The 24,095-nt window shown below is 36.8% G+C and overlaps 1 protein-coding gene and 1 pseudogene across 6 annotated transcripts in view; one reads left to right on the top strand and one right to left on the bottom strand.

Moving 5' to 3' along the window:
* VPS13B (vacuolar protein sorting 13 homolog B) overlaps positions 1–24,095 on the top strand; it is a 657,044-nt gene that overhangs the window by 185,133 nt on the left and 447,816 nt on the right. For all 6 annotated transcript variants that reach the window (XR_009246065.1, XM_058668587.1, XM_058668588.1 and 3 more), the window contains exons 18-19: positions 18,540–18,674; positions 19,407–19,580. Coding sequence is in view for 5 of the 6 variants with exons in the window: in XM_058668587.1 (XP_058524570.1) it covers positions 18,540–18,674; positions 19,407–19,580 (309 nt within the window). In the remaining variant the exon portion in view is untranslated. The remainder of the gene's footprint in view (positions 1–18,539; positions 18,675–19,406; positions 19,581–24,095) is intronic.
* Positions 13,886–13,980, bottom strand: LOC118757542 (U6 spliceosomal RNA; annotated as a pseudogene).

The following is a 24,095-nucleotide window of genomic DNA, read 5'->3' as shown; positions in this document are numbered from 1 at the left end:
CAAGTACCTGTAATGTCCTGGGCTGGACCATGCTGAAATTAGGTTTCTGACATGGGTGGCAGGGTCTCAAGTAATTTAGCCATTCTTTTCTGCCTCCTAACATATTGCATTAATAGGAAGCTAGGACAAAACATGAGGGCTTGAACCAGGTGCTCCAGTGTGAGATGTATGTATCTGAGGTGCCAGTTTCACTGCTGTACCAACTGCCTGTTGCTGCAGACCCCTATTTCAGATAATGACTTCCACTTATCAGAGTTTTGGACATTTCCTAGCTTTCATGTATAGTTAGTGCTTCATGACTGTACTGTTGAATTTATTGCCTGTTAGTTGTTTGAAGAAATACATTAAAATTTTATACTTCCTTGAATTACTCTATGCTTATTACAGTTAATAATGCAAATTTGGGTCTAAGCTAATATTTATTGATACTATAGGTCCTGTGTTATTGCCCATGGGTACCAGCAAGGGGCAGTGTGGAGCTTTTGCCTTGCATATTTTCAATTTTTATATAGTTTTTAATTCATTTCTTTATAGTATAAATATAAAAATCTCCCCCTTTCTGTTTTTCCTCTATATCTACAAATCTTCTATCAGCATAACTTATATTTTAGATCAGATACTATATTTTCATTATCATTATTCCCATTTAGAATTTACTTTCAGATTTGACTGATGTTTGGGTATTGAAAATATCTTGAGTATCTGATAGATATGAAGTTGATTAAATTTTAATAATTTATCCTTACACCTAGAATTTTAACAGGTCAACACGAGCTTAACTTTTGTTGACAGTGTGGTCACAATAATGTTACAATTGTGTCTATAAAGATGGAAAGGAGTGAAGTGTCCCGTATGGACTTCTTAGTCCTCTGGACTGATATATTTAATTACTTTTCAGATACTAACAGCACAAATTGGGTGTAAGACATGTGTCTCATTGTTTGCATTCCAAATATTAGTTAATCTGCGTACATGTGTTATGTATATAGTAAGAAGGTAAATTCATCACCTTAAAAAGATTTTTTTGACTTGTTAAATGAATGTTACTTAAAACAGTGAGAAAAATGCACTCATACGGATTGCTGCCAACAGTCCAAATGGCTGATCAGAGAGTCTTTTTATGCATCGGTAATGTGTTGTGCTATATAAGCAGAAATATATTCCACAAGGGAGGAAAACGGAATAGGTTACATACCCTGTTCCTAAGTGCAGTGAATGTAAAACTGCATTACTCACTTTAAGCAGGTGCTTTTTATATGAGACTTTAAAGAAATATAAAACTCCTGGTGGTGAAACGATTGTTTTGCGTAGATACCACTTAGCTTTTAGCTTCTATGATGTGACCAGATAATAACAGAAGTAAGAATATTCTTGAAAACATACCTTCAATAATCAGGGTTTGATTTTTAGCATTTTCTTGGGCTTAAAATGTCATTGTAACATACAGAATGTGAATTTTGTGACTTAGTTTTCAAATGTTATTTTCAAGGGTGCAGGAAATTTTAATTTTTGTTCGTTAATGATAGGGAGTGGTATTTTCCAAAATCCAACCTGAAGATATTTCTATTTGAAAATCTTTGTGAAAGACTGCTAGGTCATATTTCTTGGTGGTTTGCGGCGTTTGTTCTCTAAGAACCTAGAGAGTGTTTTAAAGACATTATGATGGAAGAATTTCATAATGGGATTTATCTTTTTTTAAAATCTGTACTGTTGGATGCCATGCAGGTGCAGGGTCCCAAGGCTTTGTTGGAGCTGTCCTCCACTGCCTTCCTAGGTCACAAGTAGGAAGCAGAAAGGGAAGTGGAGCAGCCAGGATATGAACCGGTGCCCATATGGGATCCAGGTGCATGCAATGCAATGACTTTAGATACCAGGCTACTGCTCTGGGCCCTTCAGTTTTTTTTTTTTTTTTTTTTTCCAAATGCTTTTGGGGCCTGGTGGCGTGGCCTAGTGGCTAAAGTCCTCGCCTTGAATGTGCCAGGATCCCATACGAGTGCCAGTTCTTTTTTTTTTTTTCTAAAGATTTATTTATTTTATTACAATGTCAGATATACAGAGAGGAGGAGAGACAGAGGAAGATCTTCCGTTCGATGACTCACTCCCCAAGTGAGCTGCAGTAGCTGGTGCACGCCGATCTAAAGCCAGGAACCTGGAACCTCCTCCAGGTCTCCCACGTGGGTGCAGGGTCCCAAAGCATTGGGCTGTCCTCGACTGCTTTCCCAGGCCACAAGCAGGGAGCTGGATGGGAAGTGGAGCTGCTGGGATCAGAACCGGCGCCCATAAGGGATCCCGGGGCTTTCAAGGTGAGGACTTTAGCTGCTAGGCCACGCCGCCGGGCCCCCTTTATTTTTTAAACTGTCAGTTTATTTTCAGGAGTGACAACACCACTTGTTATTTCTACTAGCACCATGAGGTAGAAATACAAACTTTATTTATTTATATGCTCACTAGCATTTGATTTCAGAATGTATTTTACTATAGTCTTTGTGATAAATGTACAGTGGTATCTCCCTGGAGTTGTAAAAATGCACTTCCCTCAGAGCAGTACAAATAATGTTGAATGCCTTTCTATGTACTGGTTTACCATCTGTGTATCCTGTCAGTGAAACAGCTGTTACTGTTTGTACTTCTATTGTTCACTTTTGAGGATTCTTTATATTTTACTAGTATTCTGTTGAATATGTTGATGCAAATATCTTATGTGTAGCATTTGTTTTCATTTTCTTATTAGAGTTTTTAGCAAAGAAGAACTTTATAATTTTGATCAGGTGATAAATTTTCCTTTTACAGATGATACTTTTGTGCAAGCGAAAGAAATCTGCCTAGCTCTAAGTCTCAAAGATTTCCTTGTATGCTTCTATTTGTCCTAGTTCATAAGGTTTTACGTTTAGGTTGAGTTTGTTCTCTTCTAAAGGTGTCTGCTAGTTTCCTTGTTTGTTGGAAAGGTTTTTACTGAATTGTACTAGCACCTTTGTAAAGCATTATTTGGCATGTTTGTGTGCAAGTTTGTTTTCACCATTTTATTTGCAATGGAAATTATGTTTATTCTTTCCCTAATCCTACACAGTCTTGATTATTGAAGTTATGTAACATCTTGCAATTGAGTGGACTGTTTCCTCTGATTTTAGTTTTGATCTTGTTTATAATTATTCTAATTCATTTGTCTCTCCATAAATGTTAGAATGCTTTTGTCATTTTTTTTTTTAAGAATCCTCATCATTTTGAGTCTTCCAACCATCTATCCTGTATCTCCTGCACTCTTTGGTTTCTTTTCTCACCTATTTTGTTTTCAGAATATATGTTGTATTAGCTAAACATCTAAAATGTTATTTTTCTAGTGGTTTTCTAGTAGTATTGTATTAAAAAAATTTTTTTATAAGGAAGAAAGGGAACATATGCAAGAAAGTGAGCGTCCGTCCACTGCTTGGCTCTCCAAACACTTGAAATTGCCTGAACTGTGCCAGGCACAAGCTAGGAACTGAGAACTCATTCCAGATGACCCTATGGGACGTGGAAACCGAATTAATTCAGCTAGCACTGCTCCGTTCCTGGCCCTGCATTAGCATGAAACTGGAATCATGAACTCAGGAACACCACCATGTGATTCAGGGGTCCTTCTCACTAAGCCAAAGATCCACCTCTGTTATTTTATTTGTTTTTCAGGATTCATTTACTTATTTGAAAGGCAGAATTAGAAAGGAGGAGACCCAGAGAGACATCCTTCTGTAGTTTCATTCTCTCCAAATGACCACAACTCCTGGAGCTGGCATGGCTCAAAGCCGGAAGCCAAGAGCAGCTTCCTGGTCTCACATATGGTGGTGGAGGCCCAAGCACTCTGGCTGGCCTCCACTGTCTTCTAAGGTGCATTAGGAGGAAGCTGGTTCCAAAGTGGGGCAACTGGTGCCCATATGGGATGCTCGTCTAGCCGGGTCCTGATACTGTTTTAAATCAATGCATTCCTAGCCAATGTATAGAAATTCCCTTGTTTTTCTATCTTTGTTTTGTGTTCTGTGACTTTCCAAAACTATTTTTAGGTACCCTGCCTTTTCCACCTATGACCCCTTCTCTTTTCTTCCTGCATTGTGTATAGTTTCCAGCATTATGGTAAAATGAGAGTTACAATCCTTTTTTTCCCCAGCGTGTGAAAGAAATAATTCACCATATTTACCATGCTGTAGTTTTCAGTCGTTTTGTTAATTTTTTTCCCCCCTGTGGAGGAATTTTTTTCTCCCTGTACCTATTTTTATTGGTAAATCATTAATAGGTGTTAAATTTGGCAAGATTATTTTTCTGTAGCAGTTGATATGATCATGTGATTTTTTCTTTGATAATTTTGTGGATTACATTGTATTTTTTGTTCCTGTTTTTGTAGCACAACAAGCATCCAGTCCTGAAATGACCCATAGTTGGCATATTTGGCTGTGGCCAACTGTGTGCTTATGTATACACTGATACATTGCTTGATCCCATATTCTAATATTTTGTTAAGTGGTTTCAGATATATATTTAGATGAGCAATATTTGACTTTAGATTTTCATTTTCATGTCTTTGTCTGGCTTCAGTGTTTGCCATTAAAAGAAGCCAAAAGTATTATTTTCTTTAAGTCTGAGAGAGAATGTGTATAAAAGGTATTACCAATTTTTTCAAACATTTCTTAGATATCTCCTTATGAAACTTAAGATTTCTCTACTGTCATCTTCCTCTTGAGGAACTTAGCCATAGGTCATACTTTTCTAGTTCTGTTTTTCAATGCTTTGTTCTATTCCCTTATTATTGGTATCTGCTGGGTGTTTAATGATGTCCCATTTAATTCCTTATATTGGTAATACATGACCTCTCCTTTCATGGTCAAGTTAGACTTGTCCATATTATATGTCTTTTATTTACAAAGATAGTTTTCAGTGTAATTTAGTGGTTTTCTCACATGTGTATTATTTCCATCCCCTGCTTCCTTTGAGTTTATTTTGTTCTTTTCTGTAGGATTTTGAAGTGAGAGCCTAGGTTCTCATTCTAGATTTACTTTTTTGAATTTGTACGTATAGTACTAATCTTCTTTGCACCTCTTCACTTGTGTGTCACACATTTTGATGCATTGTATTTCTGTTACTTTATTTTAAAAATAATGTGAGTCCTCTGAATTGGGAATGTGTATGTATGTTGAATATTTGGAGTTTTTTGCCTTTTTTTCTTTTTCATTTTTTTTGTAGGATAATTTATTCTTTTATTTTTATAAGGTGAACATATTTTATGTATTTCACTATGTAGATTCAGTGGCAGCGGTTATACTTGTAACCTGACCCTCTAATTTGAATCTGTTGTTGTCAGAGAACAAATTCTGTAGCTTCAAGTTTTAAAATTTTGTTGAGATTGGAAGGCCTAGTAGATCTTGTTATGTGAAAACCTGTATTTTGTGGTTAGTTGGCTATAGAGATAACATGACATTGATTCTTTTAAAGATTTTTATGAAAGGTTGGTTTTGTAGAAGAGAAGGAGAGGCAGAGAGTTTTTCCATCTAATGATTTAGTCCCGAGATGCATTAAGCCAGAGCAGAGCTGTTCTCAAGCTGGTAGCCCCGAGTTCTTTTAGGTCTCCCATATGGTTGCAGGATCCCAAGGACTTGGGCCATCCTCTGCCTCCTTCCCAGGCCATAAACAGGGAGCTGAATCAGAAGTGGAGTGGCCAGAACTAGAACCATAGGGGAGTTAGCTTGCTGTACTGTCATGTACCACATCAACCTCTATGGTGGTTTTGACTTTATCAGTGTCCTGAATGATATTCTTTCTAGGGTTTTTTTTTTTTTTTTTTTTTTGGTCAATTGTTGAGCTGGGTACTATACCACAATCTGTCTTCCATTATAATTTTGGTTTTATTTATTTTCATTTCAGTTCTGTTTCCACTTCACATTTTACATCTCTTGCTTGGTTCGTATACTCTGCCATGTCTTTGGAAAGATAGTTCGTAGAATTTCTGCTCTCCTCCCTCATTCCTTAGGTCTACTGCATTTGACATTATAAATAACAAAAATTTGAGCCCAGCATGATAGCCTAGTGAGTAAAGTCCTCGCCTTGAATGTGCCGGGATCCCATATGGCCACCGGTTTAGTCCCAGTAGCCCTGCTTCCCATACAGCTTCCTGCCTTGGGATCCTGCACCCGTGTGTGAGACTCAGAAGAAGTTCTGGGCTCCTGGGTTCGAAATGGCTCAGCTCTAGCTCTTGCAGCCACTTGGGGAGTGACCAATCGGACGGAAGATCTTTTCTCTGTCTCTCCTCCTCTCTGTGTATCTGCCTTTGAGTAAAAAAAAGCTTTTAAAAAATAACAAATTTTCAGTATAACATTACAAGGAAGTGTTTAGTAGAAAGGGTATTTTATTTTGTGCAGTTCTAAAATATGATAACTACAATTAATGTTACTGTTACTCTGCATTTTAAAGTTACTGGATGGGAGAAGCCCTGTGACACTCATCTAGGAAACGATTTTATAGATGTGAATCCAAAAGTACAGGAAACAAAAGGAAAAGAATTGGGTTATATAAAACTGAAAATCTCATGACCAACGACATAATCAATAGAACTGAAAGAGACAGGCTACAGAATGGGAGAAAATACTTGCAAGGCAGTAGAATGTGGTAGCAGAAGGGCCTGAAACAACTCAGTGATTAAAAGCAACAAATAATCTGAAAAGTCATTTCTTTTTTTTTTTTTTATTTAACTTCAGTAATTACATTGTATTATGTGACACAGTTACATAGATACTTGGGTTCTCCCACCCCTGCCCAAACCCTCCCACCATGGTGGATTCCTCCACCTTGTTGCATAACCACAGCTCAAGTTCAGTTGAGATTCCCCCATTGCAAGCATACACCAAACATAGAGTCCAGCATCTTGTTGTCCAGTCAAGTTCAACGTCTTCTTAGGTATACCCTCTCTGGTCTGAAGACAGAGCTAGCAGAGTATTATCCCAGTCAATTGAAAGCTCCATCATACCATCAGCAAAAATTTACATCATTATGGAATTAATTGACATAGTAATGAGTAACCAACATGTTGAAAGTAAATACGAGTTCCCAGCCACCTTCTGTGACCACCTCATTGACATTTCAATTTAGTTTATACACAACATATAACATTCAAAACATAACATGTTATACATAACATCATATCATCTTAAATTAAGGCAAACATGTGGTATTTAACCTTTTGTGATTGGCTCATTTCCCTTAGCATTATGGTTTCCAGTTTGGCCCATTTGGCCACAAAGAACTGCATTTTGTTTTTTTTAATAGCTGAGTAGTATTCCATGGAGTAGATGAACCATAGCTTTCTTATCCAATCCTCTGTTGATGGGCATTTTTGTTGCTTCCATGTTTTTGCAATTACTGATTGTGCTGCTATGAGCATAGGAGTGCATGTTGGTTTCTCATAAAACAAGTGTTCTGGATATATTCCTAGGAGTGCTATTGCTGGATCATACGGTATGTTGAATTTGAGTTGTTTGAATATTCTCCCTACTGATTTCCATAGAGGCTGTACCAGCCTGCAGCCCCACCAGCAGTGGAGTAGGGATCCCATTTCCCTGCAACCTCGCCAACAAGTGTTGTTGGTGCTTTTATTCATGTGGGCCAGTCTTACTGGCGTTAGGTGGTACCTCATTGATGTTTTAATTTGGATTTCCCTTATTGCCAGGGAACTTGAGCATTTTTTCATATGTTTATTTGCCATTTGGGTTTGTTCCTTTGTGAAGTGTTTGCCCATTTCCCGTGCCCATTTCTTGAGTGGCTTGTTTGTTTTGACATTTTGGTTGTTTTGTAGCTCTTTGTATATTCTGGAGATCAGCCCTCTATCACCTATGTCGTGTGCAAACATCTTCTCCCATTCTGTGGGTTGCCTTTTTACTTTGTTGATTGTTTCTCTAGCTGTACAGAAGCTTCTTAGTTTGATGAGGTCCCAATTGTTTATTTTGGTCTCGATTTCTACTGCATTTGGAGTCTTTTTTAGGAAGTGAGGGCCTACCCCTAAGTGTTCCAGTGTGTTTCCAACATTTTCTTCCAAAAGTTTGAAGGTTTCTGGATGTAGGTTTAGATCTGTTATCCATTTAGATCTGATCTTAGTGTATGGTGAGAGATGTGGATCTATTTTTTTTGTTTCTGCAGGCTATTAACCAGTTGTCCCAACAGCATTTATTGAACAGACCTTCCCATTTGCCTGGATTATCGTTTGTCTTTTTGTCAAAGATTATTTGGCTGTATCTGTGTGGGTTTCCTTCTGGTGTTTCTATTCTGCTCCATTGATCTTCCTCTCTATCTTTGTGCCAGTACCACGCTGTTTTGATAACCACTGCCCTATAGTATGTCCAGAGGTCCGGAACTGTGATTCCCCCTGCTAACTTCCTGTTCTTCAGGATGGTTCTAGCTATCCGTGGTTTTTTGTGCTTCCAGATGAACTTTTGGATCATTGTTTCCAGTTCCATGAAGAATGTTTTGGGCAATTTGATTGGGATTGCGTTGAATGTATATATTGCTTTTGGCAGTATAGACATTTTAATGATATTGATTTTACCTATCCAGGAGCATGGGATGTTACTCCATCTTTTGAGGTCTTGTTCAATTTCTTTTTTAATTATTTTTTAGTTTTCTTCGAATAAGTCTCCTACATTTTTGGTTAGATTTGTTCCCAGATATTTCATACTTTTCTCTGTTATTTTGAATGGTATCTTGCTGGTTAAGTCTTTTTCCATCTTGGGGCTGTTCGCATACACTATGGCTGTTGATTTTTGTTCATTAATTTTGTACCCTGCCACTCTACCAAACTCTCGTACAAGTTCTAGCAGTCTCTGTATTGAGTCTCTTGGCTCTTCTACATAAAGAATCATATCATCTGCATATAGTGAGAGTTTGACTTCTTCGTTTCCCATTTGGATTCCTCTGATTTCTTTTTCTTGTCTTATGGCCTCAGCGAGTACCTCTAGGACTATGTTGAATAGTAGTGGAGAAAGTGGACATCCCTGTCTTGTTCCAGATCTCAGTGGGAAGGGTTCCAGCTTTTCTCCATTCAGTATGATGCTGGCGTTGGGTTTTTCATATATGGCTTTAATTATGTTGTGGATTTTTCCATCTATGCCTACCTTGGTTAGGGTTTTTAGTAGGAAGTGGTGTTGGATTTTGTCTAAAAGTCATTTCTTAAAGGAGGCGTAAAATAACCAGTACGTGAGAATATGCCCAGTACCTCTAATTATCAGAGAAATACAGATTAAAATCACTGCTAGGTAACATTCCATACTTGTCAAAATATCTTGTCAAAATAGCTTATATATCAAAAGAATGACACAGAAATTTGGGAGTGAATGTTAAAACAAGTTGCTCCAGCAATTGTGAGAAATAGCTCTATGCAACATCCTCAAAATAATACCTCAATAATCTCACTCTTGGGTACAAATTCAAAAGAAATTAAATGAATATGTTAAGTGAAGGCTTGTACTCCCTTGCTCATTGCATCGTTATTCCTGGTAGCTGAGGCAGGAATCAATGTAAGTGTTCATCATTGCTCAGACACACACACACACACACACACACACACACACACTGCCTAGAACAGAAAACTGTTTACTTTTGTAAATAGAATTCTATCATTAGTGACATCATGAATGAATCTGTAAAGACATTGTGATAAGTAAGCCAGGCACAGGAAAACAAATGCCGCATGTTTCCATTTCTATCCAGGATCCAGAATAGGTGGTTTCATAGAATTGAAGACATTGTTAAAATATTCACAATTTCAGTAAGGATGAATAATTTTTTTTGTATGAACCAGGATTTATTTATTTTTATGATAGTTTCATAGACTCCTGGTATTTCCCTTATCCCAGCCCCAATTCCCCACCCCCCACCACAACACACACCATGTTTCTCTATATCATTACTAAGGTATAGTTCTTCATACACAGTGCTATGTCCATCATTGCGGGCATGGACAATAGCAGTCCAGCATCCAATTGTAAAGACATAGTAAACAATTTCATTGTAAGTCCATCTTTGTCTGGAAATAGAGATGCATACTGCATTGTATCCTCACATCTGAATATGTTAGTCTCCATTTCACAGCTACTGTACATCCCCTCAAATGAAAAGTCATAATACAAAATCAACAATAGAAAGAAAAATAGAAATTTACAATGCCATGAAGTTAAACAACATGTTATTAGATATGAGTCTCCATTACACAGGTAGTATACATCCCCTTAAATGAAAAGCCATAAAACAAAATCAACAGCAGGAAGAAAAAAAATTAACACCAAGAAGCCAAATAACATGGTATTAAATGGCTAACGTGTAGCTGAGGAAATGAAAATCAAGAACCTTCTTGAAGAAAATGGTGCTACTGTATGATCTACGAGTCATTGAGGAATTAAATCAGAAAAAGTTGTTTTGAAGAGATGAAACATGCAGAAAACACCAAAACCCATGCAATATAGTTTCCACTGATTTTTTGTTGGTGAAATGTGTCTCTTCTAGACAACAAAGAGTTGGGTTTTGTGTTTTAATCCAGTCTACTAATCTATGATGTTTGCTTGAGCTTAAGCCATTTACATTCAGGGTTAATATGTCTGGGTGGTAATTTGTTCCTGTCATTTTAGGAATGAATTGTTCATTGGTTTAGTCTTCCGTTGTCATTTTACTGGGATGTTCTTCATATTTGCCTTTGGTTTTGGTAGGTGCTATTCCTCTTCTCTGTCAAGAGAACATCTTGAAGTATCATTTGTAGGACAGGTTTGGAAGAGGCAAATTCTTTTAACTTTTCTTTATTGTGGAAAAATTTTATTTCATTTTCAAAGACAAAGCTTTGCTGAATATGTTATCCTAGGCCAATAATTTTTTTCTTTTAGAATCTGGAATATGTCACTCCATTCTCTTCTTTCCTGTAGAGTTTCCTGTGAGAGATCTCCTGTGAGTTTAATTGGCATTCCTTTATATGTCAGTTGATTTTTTTTTCACGTGCACATGTAAGGATCTTTTCCTTATGTTTGATTGAAGAGAGCTTGATGATCATGTGTGGTGGTGAAGATTGTTTTTGATCAAGCCTGGTGGGAGTTCTGTGCCCCTCCTGGATCTTGTTTCCCAATTCTTTCTCTAGATTAGGGAAAATTTCCCTTATTGTTTCATTAAATCCATTTGTAAAACCAGTATCTCTTTCTGCACCTTCTGGGACTCCCATAACTCTTATATTTGGCCTGTTAATAGTGTCTTTCAATTCTTGAATACGTTTTTTGTCCTGATCCAGCTCTGCTTCCAGTTTTTTGTTTGCTTCCCCCTGATGACAGGAAATATCTTCAAATTCTGAGATTCTTTCTTCTGCTTGCTTCGTTCTGTTTTGGAGACTCTCCACTGTACTTTTAATTTGCTCTACTGTGTTCTTAATTTCTGATATATCAGCCTTGATTTGCTTTATTGCTGCTATTGCTTGTGTAAGATATTCCTTAAATTCTTTGAACTCTTGCATGAGCTTCTCATTGTTGATCAGAAGCTTTAAAATGAGTTTTCTGAATTGTATGTCCCCCATTTTCTCAGTGTCTTCCTCAGTTAACTCTAAGGTTGGCATAGGGTTTTGCTTCCTTGCAGGGGAGTTTTCGGGAATATGCATTGTGCCTTTGTCTCTTCTTTTGCTCTTGATCATTGTACTTCTGGTTAGCAGAGTCTTCTCCTTGGGACAGGTTTCTAAGCTGTGTCAGCCATAGGTCTACAGTTTGATTTTACTTATTGCAGTTGGTACACAACTCTTTGCTTACAGCCACTTGTGCCACTCCCTCCAGCGAGTTCCAGGTCTGGGTTCTTGTGTTAGATTTCCACAAAGAACTCCATAGCCCCAACTCCTGTTTCTCCAATCTCCACATCCTGTGCTACCGTGGTGAGGCTGCACTGTTGTCTGTACAATGTTTTTTCTGCTTCTGGTTGGAGCAGGTCCCAGGATTAGGGAGACACCAGGTGTCCTATATAGCTAGGTTATTGGCGGTGCTGATCTTGTTGGAATCTGTTGACCGTTTTTTCTGGATGCCACATGGACCTATTTTGACCCACAGATGCCACAGTCAGTATTATTTTTTTGCGGGACCAGTGCAATCCACGGAACTCAGTGAGTTCTGATGAGCTCAACACATGCGCAGTTCACTGTTGTCCGCTGCAGTCCTAAAGCTATTGCCACCGTGTACAAAATGGTGCCTGACGTGCCCCTACTAGAGTTCTTGACCTGCTGGCCATCAGGTCTCAGGGCTACCCAGACCTGTGTTGGGTGGAACCTGTAGAATGCCACGTTGCTGCAGTTCACTGCATCAGAAATGAATTCACTTCCAGCTCAGTTTATGCTGAGTCAAAATCTTCATACACTTCCTTTGCCTCCTTAAGCAAAATGGCGTCCTATTCAGCTCTAGGGGGCTGATTGGGCTGTGAAATCCACTCTGTTCTCGCACTGCCCGTCTGCCTGGGTTCTGTTGCTCTGTCTCTGCTCCTGGTCAAATCAAACAGACCAGCAGGATGGACAGTTCTTTGGGTTTATCTCCCAAGCTCCCTGTGCAAATCCCTTCCCACCTGGTTGCTGGTGGAGTTCCAACTGCTGGTGGAGTTCAGATGGCCGTTAGCTGAATGCTGCTGGAGTATCTGTCACTGCAACACCACACCATTGTTTTTGCTGCTTTCCTGTGTTTGTCAGTCTCCAGGTACCCTTCTGCTGTTGTTCTGTCCTCTCCTATTTCCTGGAATGTGTCCTCTCTGCTTCATCCTGATTAAATGTTTCTCTATCCGTTTAAACACATCCTTACCCTATTCTGCCATCTTGCTTATTCTCCAGTTAGAATAAATAAATTCAAGAAATCTGTTGTATAACATTGGAAGGTAGTTAATACTAATGTGTTGTATTCCTGAAAATTGATGAGCAGATTTCAGGTGATTCACCACCAAAAAAAAAAAAAAAAAATCCACAAAAACAAAAAAAGATGAAACTGAAACTGTCAAAAATTGTTCAGCCACATTATATTTCTACCTAGTGTATGAAGCGTCTGATTTATATTTACTAACTATGCGTAGTAATTGTGATTTTTATTAGAGCATTATAGTTGGTGTGAAGTAGTTGTGGCTAAGTTTTCCTTCCTCATTGTATGATCTCCTCTTTTCCAGGTTTTTAATTTTGAATTCACCTACATTATTATATTTGAAACAAATTTCTAGTACTTTCATATGATTAAATCATGTTTTTAGTCCAATGCTCAGATCTTGTTATTTTTAATTGGTCTATGAAATTTTTAATTGGTCAGTGAAATTGAATGTTAGGATGCAATCCTGTAATTGCCCTTGGAACATGTGCTGCTGCTTTCCTTATTGCACTAGCAGGGAGCCGTTTGTTTAGTGGAATAGTTAGACCATACAGTGTGCTTCAGGTGGCAGCATAAGCTTCTAAAAGACACAGTGGTTGGCCTTCCTCTAATTTTTTAAATCCTAACTCATTTTAACTCTCACAGTCCTAATTTATTGAAGTATGCCAGGTGATTCTAAGTAATTATTGGCTGTTATATGTTACTTCAACCCAGAATATTTGTGGAAAAACTATTTTTGATACTATGACCATCTGTGGTTGTTTCATTGGCAATAATTAATCATCATCATTCACTTGGCATTTTAGTCCTCGAAGCTAGGGGGACATACAAATATTTTTGAACATTTTCCTTGCTATATCAGTTAATGAACAAATTTATAATTCCTTTAAAATTTGATCTGATCATTCATCAGACTTTATATTGTCCATATCTTTTCTGCTTTATGTTCACAAACATAACAGTTTTATTTGCCTTTAAAGCATATTGAAAGTATATGAGATAATTCTAAGATAACCTCTTTTTTTTCTAAATATGTAATGCAGCAAACTTGTCATCCTTGTGCAGGCGCCATGCTAATCTTCTCTGTATTATTCCAATTTTAGTATATGTGCTGCTGAAGGAATTTACCATGTGTATTCTTTGTAGCTGGTCATTGAATTTTAGAACTGAATGCAAGCTTGGGAATCATCAAGGCTAAACCCCTGTTTTTTTCTGGTGAAAAAGGAAAGAAATAAAAGTTCTAAGTCCAGGATTATAGAAGTAGTTGATAGCACAGTTTTTACTAGCATAAAGATCTAATAGGGAAATCAAGAAAAGGGATAGGGCCCGGCGGCGTGGCCTAGCAGCTAAAGTCCTCACCTTGGAAGCCCCGGGATCCCATATGGGCGTCGGTTCTAATCCCAGCAGCTCCACTTCCCATCCAGCTCCCTGCTTGTGGCCTGGGAAAGCACTCGTGGACGGCCCAATGCATTGGGACCCTGCACCCGTGTGGGAGACCCGGAAGAGGTTCCAGGTTCCTGGCTTTAGATCGGCGCAGCACCGGACCGTTGCGGCTCACTTGGGGAGTGAATCATGGGACGGAAGATCTTCCCCTCTGTCTCTCCTCCTCTGTATATCTGACTTTGTAATAAAATAAATAAGTCTTTAGAAAAAAAGAATTAAGTGAGAGATGTCACCATTAATCTTACTGACTTTTAAGAATAATAAAAAAGGCCATGCCATGAGGGAGTAAAAACAGGGATTTAAATCGTGATGGAGCAGGGAGGAGAGGGCGGGATGATCTCCTATGCTTGTTCATCTGCATCATCGAAAAAGCAAAAAATCTTTATGGATAAAAAAATCTAATGGTTAATAGTGTGTTTCAGTGAATTTCCTTATTAAGTATCGGTGAATGTAGAATGAACTTTCTCAGTCTAAACCTAAATTGTTTATTGTAATATCAGCAATTGTGTCACTGTGTGTAGCTAAGGTTTGTGGAGTGTTTAAGTATTAAATGCCCTTTTAATTACTGCTCACGATTAATTTCAGTGAAGGTTCATTATGCTGTGAAATAGCTAGTGATTTATACTAGTTTCACAAATGAGCAAACGATAGAGTAGTTAAGTAAATTTTGACGTTCATAATGTGGTAAATATCTTTGCATACCTTGCATAGTTTAACCTCAAAAACTACTTATTGCTTCTGTGTCTACCATACATGAAATCTTAGGGAGGAGAGAAACCATTTATACAGCATTTTTACTTATGAATATCTCTTGTAAAAATGTGGAAAAATAAAAAGGAAACCCATGATGAGAGGAAGAAGCAGCCAGTGAGGTTTTCAGTCTGTGGCTACCTCAGTGACCAGTGTGCTTGGAGTTTAATTTCCAGTAAGAGGTGAGACAAGAGTGAGGAATTGGAATCCATGTTCCATTTCTTTCACTTGATAATGTCAACGAACTATTGAAAAATAAACTTTTAGAAATGTTAAATTATTACAGCAGGTTGTTTGTGTTGCCTTGGCTTGGGATTAGGGGAGGATACTTTCCTGGAGAATCTGTGAGTATTGGCCTGTCCTATCTTTAATTTTTCAGTATATTAAATGGCATAGAAGTCAGTTAATGAATTGTTAAATATGATTCTGGGTTTGTTCGTTACAGAATCTAGATATCTAGGAATAAATGCAAATATTTTTATGGCTTGTGTACTCTAGTGTGGCATTTTTAAAAAGGGAAGTTTTATTGCATATAAATTTTAATGTGAAATTACAAAAAAAATTGAAAATAGCAAGAGCTGATAGAAACCCACATAATTATTTAGGAGAAGAAATAGGGTAGAAAGCATATTTAGAAAAATTTTTCCTGTCAAAATTGACACAAAATGCAAATCTTTAAGAATCTTAAGTACCAAACAGGAAAAATAAACCTAAATTTCTGAGGTAGACAGATTTAACTAATGCTGTGGTGTGCTGAAGATAAGTTTAGACCATTAAAGACAACCAGAAAGAAATGGCCTCATCTGCCAACATAAATGTTAGTTTTCAAGTTTCCCACACTCGGTGATAAAGTTGTTTCTCAACATACATTGTACTGGAGAATCCACACTAAACTATGTGGAATTCTGTTCTTTTAAGCACGAATACTCTGATTCTTTCCTTTCCAGCCAAGGCATGTGGACATATCTCTGGCTATTCTAATTGGTTGCATGTCAATATTCTAGATAGTCTCATCCCCGTTCCAAATGAAAACTAGCTTCTTGTACCCCAAAAAGTTTGCATTCCCACACTGGGAGTCAGGGTAGAGCAATCAAAGTTAAATATAGCAAAATTAAATAACTTAATTTTTACCAGCAGTCTTAGTTTGAGTGGAAGGCATGTAGACTGCATTTACTTATCCTACCCCTACACATTTGTTGCTTCCACACTGTGATCATCCCCAGGAGATTGGTACATTTGATACGTTGGTGAGTGTACATGAACATGTCATATTCACCTATATCCATGCTTTATGTCCTTCACTCCTAGTTCTAAGAGCTTGAATAAATGTATAATAATACATTGCCTTCATTATAGTAGTATCAGAGTATTTTTAGAACTCCAGAAATTCTGTATTACATACATATTTGTCACTACCCTGAGCCACCAACCTCTGGTAACCACAGATCTTTTTGGTGGTTCTCCATAGTTTTTACCCTTTTCAGAATTTAATGTAGTAAGAATCATATAATGTGAAATACCCTTTTCATGTCTTTGATTCAGTAATATAAATTGAAATTCTTCCATATCCTTTCCTGGTTTGATAGTTCCTTTCTTAGTGCTTATGTTCCATTTTCTGGATGTAACAGTTTATCTGGTCACTTACTGAATGGCAAGTTGAATTCTTCCAAGTTTTTTGTAATAATGAATACAGCTTCAATAAATGTGTGCAAACTGTGTATAGATATGTTTTCTTATTTGGGTACTTACCACAGAGCACAATTGCAGGATCATACAATAAGTGTATTTATTGAGGAAAAAATAAAAATCCATGCATAGTTTCTTCACCATGTGGATATATTATAAAATTTCTGAAGCACCTTCAGATAATGCTGAAACTCCCCTTGCCTTTTTAGTGCTTAAGTTGGGTCATTTTATAACTTTGGTTTGAGGGTGGGAAATAAGTTTAAGATTGTCATTATTATTTAAAAATATTTGTTCATTTGAACGGTAGAGAATGGGTGGGGAGCGGGACAGAAAAATAAAGATAAAAAAATCCTTGAGCTGAATGTTCACTTTGCAAATGGCTGAGATAGTGGGAGCCAGCCCAGGGTGACGTCTCTAAGCCTGTGTTTCCCTGTATTTAAATTCGTATAGTAATAATATATTTTGTGTGAGTGGATTGTGTATGTGAGAGAGAGAAATAAGGCATAACACATGACAGTATGTGCTCAGGGAAAAGTCAGTGTTAGCTCATACTACTGCTCCTATGGTCATGTATTATTGATGCAATTTAATATTTTTAGATTTGTTGATCAGTTTTGAATGTTAGGTTTTGCCATGTCATAAAAATGGGCTCAGAAACATGCATATGGACTACATGTTAGATACAATTTCTAGGCTTCATAAATTTCTTTAAGTCTGTCAAGTTCCTGGTCCAAACTTATCCCTGGTCAGTAATAGATGCCACTTCAGATGGAAACACAATAGAAGGTAGAAACTGGAAAATAGCAACTTGTCAGCTCACACTTACCTAGTGACCAAATGCAAGTTAGCAAATTAGTATTTCCTTTTTAAGTAAAGTAATGTGACAGCCTCCAACCATATGCAGATCATTTAGTGTGCTAGATCAATTGCAGATTCCTGGTACATAGTTCTGAAAGAGACATTCAAAATTTTTAGAGAGATTTTAATTTTCCCTAATACACTGAATTTGAAAACCAAAGATTTAAGAATGATGTTTCTTATGTCATAGAAAATTTTATATTTGGTTATTCATAGTTAAACCTCAAACATGAAAGATAGTATTACACAGATAATCAAAATGTGAATGGGGAGAGGAAAGGAAGTCAGGTGTTTTAGTGATTCAAGAACATCAGCAAAAATGAGTGATCCAGTTCTCTGTGATGGCTCAGACTGTTTTAAGTGCCGTAGTCTCTTATTTCCTGACCTCAGTGTTTTGGGCAAAAATTAATCTTTCTAGTCCATTGTATTATATCAATGCTGTAAGTCCTTCAGCCAGTAGTATATAATGTAAACATTTATATCTACTATTTTGGTTAATTAGTAAAAACTGATTTGCTTTTTTTCATCTACACTCGTGCTTATAATCTATTGTGTTTAAATTTTTGAAGTTCTTTGTTGTTTAAATGACTAAGTGAAGTACAGTTAGTCTGTAAGTTGTTTTGAAAAGGGAAATATAACTGTATATTTTTAAGCAAAATGAAATTCTTCAAACTGCCTCTCATTCTTAAATATCTGCTCATTTACTTGCAGAGCCTTGGCTAGTCAAGAAGAGTGTACAACTCTAGTTATGAGAATTAAGCCCATTCGTTTTAAAATTGCGTCCTTTTACCTCCTTAAACTCCGAACTATGAAATCTAACACAAATTCTGTAAGAACATCTGAGGTAGATAATTAAAGTATAATTAAGTTTAAATGCCTTGGTGAAGGAATATAAAAATTATTTAAATTCAATCGGCTAGTACATTTGCAGTTTTCTTTTATTAGGTGTGAAATCTAAGAATCCCCTGCCAACTCTTGAGGGCTCTATCCAGAATGCTGAATTGAAGTACTGCAGCACATCATTGGTCAAATGTGCCTCTGGGACCGTGGGATCAATAAAAATTTGTGCCAAAGCCCCAGGTATGTGCAGCTGGACCATGTAAAACTTTATTGCCTGTATAGGAGAATTGGCCTTGCATTTTACAAGGAGCGTTACTGAAATAAGAATTTACTCATTGTTCCTATGAATCAGAGGCTTTAATTTTTTTCTTAACATTTTTTATTAGTGCCAGGATGATACTTCTTTACTTTATCAAGTCAATTTTTTATTTAAGGAAAAGCATTTTTTAAGTGTGGTTAATAGGGGAACAACTAATGTTTATTCTTAAACTTTTTTGGGAGGATTACTCGGTATAATTATACAAGATATTAAAATTAAAATATTGTTAGTATATTAGAATTGAATGCAGATTCCATCTGTTTTAAGGTAATTGACTTCACCTTCCTCCCAGTATTTTATAACATTTTCTTTAAACAATTCAGTTTTATTGAGCACAAGCTAAATTTCAAGATAAGTTTATAGTGCTACAGATTCTGATGAATTTTGGAAAGCAATGTGTTAAATTTTTTTCCTATAAACTTTTCTGAACGTGTTCTGTATTTGTTAACAAAATGCTAAAATTTTTATTTTAGTAGTTAAAAATGCTTTGGATTCTGTTGGTCAGACTCTTGGATTGTAGCTAAATGTACTGCTTGAATTATGAATCTAAGTACAGTGTTTTGTTATAGTATTAGTATATTTTAAGATCTAGTGTCATTGGGCTACTGCTGTATGTTACTAAGATTTGTTGTTCCGTAAATATTTTTATGCAGGTGAGAGTGGAAAAGAAAAGTTGATTCCTTTGCTTCAAGGTCCTTCTGACACAAAAGACCTTCACAGTACCAAGTGGCTTAATGAGAGTAGAAAGCCAGAGTCCCTCTTGGCTCCAGATTTGATAGCCTTCACAATTCAAGTGCCACAGTGTATGGACTACTGCCATAATTCTGGTAGGTACAAAATGACCATTATTCCTTTATTTTGCATCTTTTCCAGAAAGGGTTTTTAAATGGGATGTTTCTTCCTCCCCTTTTAGTGACTTACTGTCATTGTGATATTCTTGAAAGTTATCCTTTTTGGAATTCAAGTGAATGTATCAGTTTTGATAACTGAAACGTAATTACAAACAGTAATGGTTTTATATGAGAATTTAGCTGTATCTGTTACACTTACGCTCAGATTTATGTTTTTGAATCCCATTGAGCTTTAAAACAGCATAGCATGTAGTATGTATTTTCACAGTCATTTTATTTGATTCATTGTATATAATATATAAACTTGATGATTGACCTGTAGTTTTGTAAAATGAGAAAGATTGTACATCTGAAACTGAGGAACAAGCATGGAAGTGATCATCTCATCTCAGAATTGTATCTTTTTTGATAATCCTTTACCTAAAGTCAACTTTCAGTTCATTTCACTCAAAATACTAATACCAGATTTATACTTTTCTAGTTCAGAAAAGAAGCCTAGAGGTTCAGTGACAAATGGGGAATAGGAGGTATGCTTTGTAGCAGCCTGAGTGAAGTTACCTAGCATGTGCTTAGTAAAACCAAGATGGTCAGTCACTGAGGCAGTGAACGAGAAGGCAATAGGAAGATGTCCTAAATGGAAATGAAATCTTGTTATTTTCTTTAGAATTCATTGGCCAGTGAGTGATTCAAATAGCTGCCTAGCAAGTAGAGCTCCATTAGCATTTTCAATCAGTATTGTAACTTAGACAAAGTATGTTAAGCATTAGTAAGGAGGAAGTAAAAACAATGAAAAACTGATTATTTAGAAGGAAAATAGAGGTGAATATTAAAGCAGTGCAGATGTACAGACAGGAACAAATGATTTGAAAGATGAGGTTTTTTTTTGACATGTTGTCTACAACTGAATGGTAACCACTTTAGAAGCTAGAAATTAATCCTCTGAGGATGCCACATCAATACCCTTCAAAAGACAATACTCAAAAAGAAGGTGTCAGCCTGTTGAAAGTGGGTATGGGACTCTAATGATGTGAGCATGAAGCCAATTACTAAATGGATTCATAAACAGCAAATTACATAATTCTTGCATCAGCATTCAGTTTTGCTCTTTTAGACAAAAATAGCCTTGGGAAACCTGTAACTGAATAGATGTGACTGTGAGCCAAGTTAGGCTTTCTTTTCTTTTTCTTTCCTTTTTGTTTTTTAATTTTAAAAGGGCAGTTTCATGGTGTGGTTGTGTAGAGATCGCTCTCTGGTCCACTCTCCATATAGCAGCAAGAGCCAGCTCTGGGCTAGGATGAAGCCAAGAGCCTAAAATGCCATTTTGTCATATACAGAGTTTGAATGAATGAGTCAAACCTGTTTAAGTAACAATCTTTCTCCCAAGAGTAGTCACATTATTTTTTTGTGACTTAAGCTAATTTCTAGAGTCACAAAATTGTATTTACATTCTAACCTTTTGTGTAGATCTAAAAATGAAGTGGTTTTTTTTTCCTTTTTTTAAAATTTTTTCTTCTTTTCTTTTTTTTTTAAGATTTTATTTTTATTTTATTACCAAGTTAGATACACAGAGAGGAGGAGAGACAGAGAGGAAGATTCTCTGTCCGATGATTCACTCCCTAAGTGAGCTGCAATGGGCCGATGCGCGCCGATCCGAAGCCGGGAACCTGGAACCTCTTCCGGGTCTCCCACGCGGGTGCAGGGTCCCAAAGCATTGGGCCGTCCCCTACTGCTTTCCCAGGCCACAAGCTATTTGTGATGTTTTTATTATAAAATTTCATACTGTTCCTACGAAAATTCACTTCATCTTCAACACTAGTGTTTTGTTCAGTGATATGTTTATGAAGTGTTTATGGAATTTTAACGTGACCATGGATCTGATGATTTGAAAATATTCCTTTGGGTGTGTTTTAATCCTAAAATGTAGTGTTTCTATTTAAGCTCCATTCATATATTTATTTAGGACATGTTTAAGTTTAAATTTCCCGTGCATCTTGAACTACCATACACATTTGTGGCTTAAGTATTTATGATATGATTTAGAGGCCCATAAGTATTATTTTTAAAAGCTCATTTTAATGTTTGTTTAATCTTTTATTCATGTAGTAAGATTTAAATTGTGTATGTATGTGTAAATACTATATAACTAAGTAAATTATTTATTAACAGGCCTTTAAGACTTTATCAAATGTGTCATCTCTTTTCCTGTGTCTAAAGTTTTTGTCTTTTTCACAATACTTTGTGCATATGCAAGTAGACACTGACAAATATTTCTCATTTACCTGTTTTTTAGTTGTTCTTATTACTTACCACAGCCCATCATACTGTATGTTACTGATGTACCTTGATTTTTTTCCCCCGCCGTCAGAATCTTAAGCTTCATGTAATCTGGAGTTTTTGTCTTGTTTGCTTACTGCTCTATCGCCAGGATGTAGAATAGTACTTGAAACATAACAAGGTAAAAATAATATTTAGTGAATGAATGAGCGAGGAAGTAAAGATAACATTTATTTTTCTTTCATTTTTGAAGCTGGAGTTATCAATGGCAGTAATAGAGGTATCCTGTTGGGAGAGGAAGATGGAAAGAGAAGGGACAAAGGTGCTAGGTAGTTAAATCTTTCTAAAAAATATGATCAAGCTAAGCAAAAATAATCCCTCTTGACTTTGAGAAACAGAGATGTTAGGTAAGTGTTGTTGATGATATTTTTCCGTGGACTTGAAGGATGAGTATAGTTAGTTGCTTCTGAAGATAATGCATGGTGGGTAGAAAACAGCTAACATTGTGTATAGAAAACCTGGATTGTGCAAATGGCTGCTTAGAAGTTACTGGGAAAGAGCCTACTTAGGCTTCTCTCCTTACAACACTATTTTAGGCAAAGTAAATGTTACTTGTTAAGAGGAAGAAATAGGGACCTAGAAGTTAAATAATTTAACCATGGGTCTACCAGATTGAACTCTGGACTAAACTCTGGTGTGTCATTAATATTTTACCACTTTCCTAAGCTGCTTACCATTTTTTGTTTTCAACGTATTTGAGAGAGACAGCAGGCATTATGATAGGGAATGTTGGTGTCTCAAAGTAGCAGCTTAAGTTGCACGAATCCCCACCCCATCATTTTGTCTTCTAATTTGTAAGATCCTCATCCGCTGGTTCACCCCCCAAAAGGCCACAATGCCTGGAGCTGAGCTGATGGAGCCAGTAGCTGCTTCTGGGGCTCCTGTGTGAGTGCAAAGTCCCAAGGTTTTGGGCCATGCTCTGATGTTTTCCCAGGCTACAAACAGGGAGTTGGATGGGAAGTGGAGCAGCTGGACACAAACTGTTGCCCATATGAGATCCTGGTGCTTGCAAGGGGAAGATTATGCAATGAGCCATTGTGTAGGACCCCTTAACTTCACTTCTAATTCACACATACTCAGTCCTAAATCTCTTATTTCTCTATTGAAGCCCCCTGTTTACCTCTTAGTCTCAGTACACACCCCAAGGCCGTTGCATTTTAAGGTCCTGGGAGGGAATATGAGAGAGAAAAGGAAAGGCATTCCTCTCTGAATGAGTCAAGAGTGGTAACAGAGTGGCATCAGACTCTGTCTTTGGCTAAGGCTTGGAACGCTTGAGACCAAGTCTCTTTCCTTGGTGAGACATTGAGAGCAAGTTGTCTGTTCAACTGATGTTTCACAACAACTTAAACATTACATTATGCTAGTTAATATTCCAGATATTTCACATTTTGAGGGAATGGGCTGTACACCAGGGATGAGATACACACACACAAGCAGGGAGCTAGATGGGAAGCGGAATAGCTAGCACAGGAACTGGTACCCATTTGGGATGCGGGGCTTGGAGGTGAAGGAATAGTCAGTAGAAGCATTTCACTGGCCTCATTTGTCGTTTATTTTTACCCTATATGCTGCTAGAAATTATGAACATTTTTCAACTGTACTACTCTGAAGACTTTTTTCATAGTATGTATGTCTATACTGTTTTATGAATCTACATGGTAGACTCCCTACTTATTCCCATGAAATTCTTCATAATTAACTTTTGACCCATTGTTTATGAAAAGTATCTTCTAAAATTTGATTGGCTGTTCTTAACTGTGCAAGTCAGATGCACATGCTATTTTTCTTTTAAATATAACATTTCCTTAGAAAAATTTTATGAACAATTGTGATGTTATTTAAAATGTAAACAATTATTGCTCGTTAAACATCTTTAATTATACTATCAGTTTAAAGCAATCTTTCCTTAATCTCACAAGTAAATATAAAGTTTTAATAGTATTGACACCAATTAAAAATAATTTTGAATTGTCATCATTTTGATCATTATTACTTGAAAAGCTCAATTATAATTCTATCGGCGAAATTGAAAGGAGGTTCTTTTTCTTAAGATATACCATCAAAGATGTTTAGCAAAAATGTCTCGCAAAGATGGTTGTTAGAATTGTTAAGGAGTTATTTAAATGGACATATTATTATACCCAGAAGAGGGAACGT

Source organism: Ochotona princeps, chromosome 9, assembly GCF_030435755.1.
Source record: "Ochotona princeps isolate mOchPri1 chromosome 9, mOchPri1.hap1, whole genome shotgun sequence".
NCBI lineage: Eukaryota > Metazoa > Chordata > Mammalia > Lagomorpha > Ochotonidae > Ochotona > Ochotona princeps.
The sequence above is the reverse complement of the archived record's forward strand: the minus strand, read 5'-3'. Positions and strand labels throughout refer to the sequence as shown.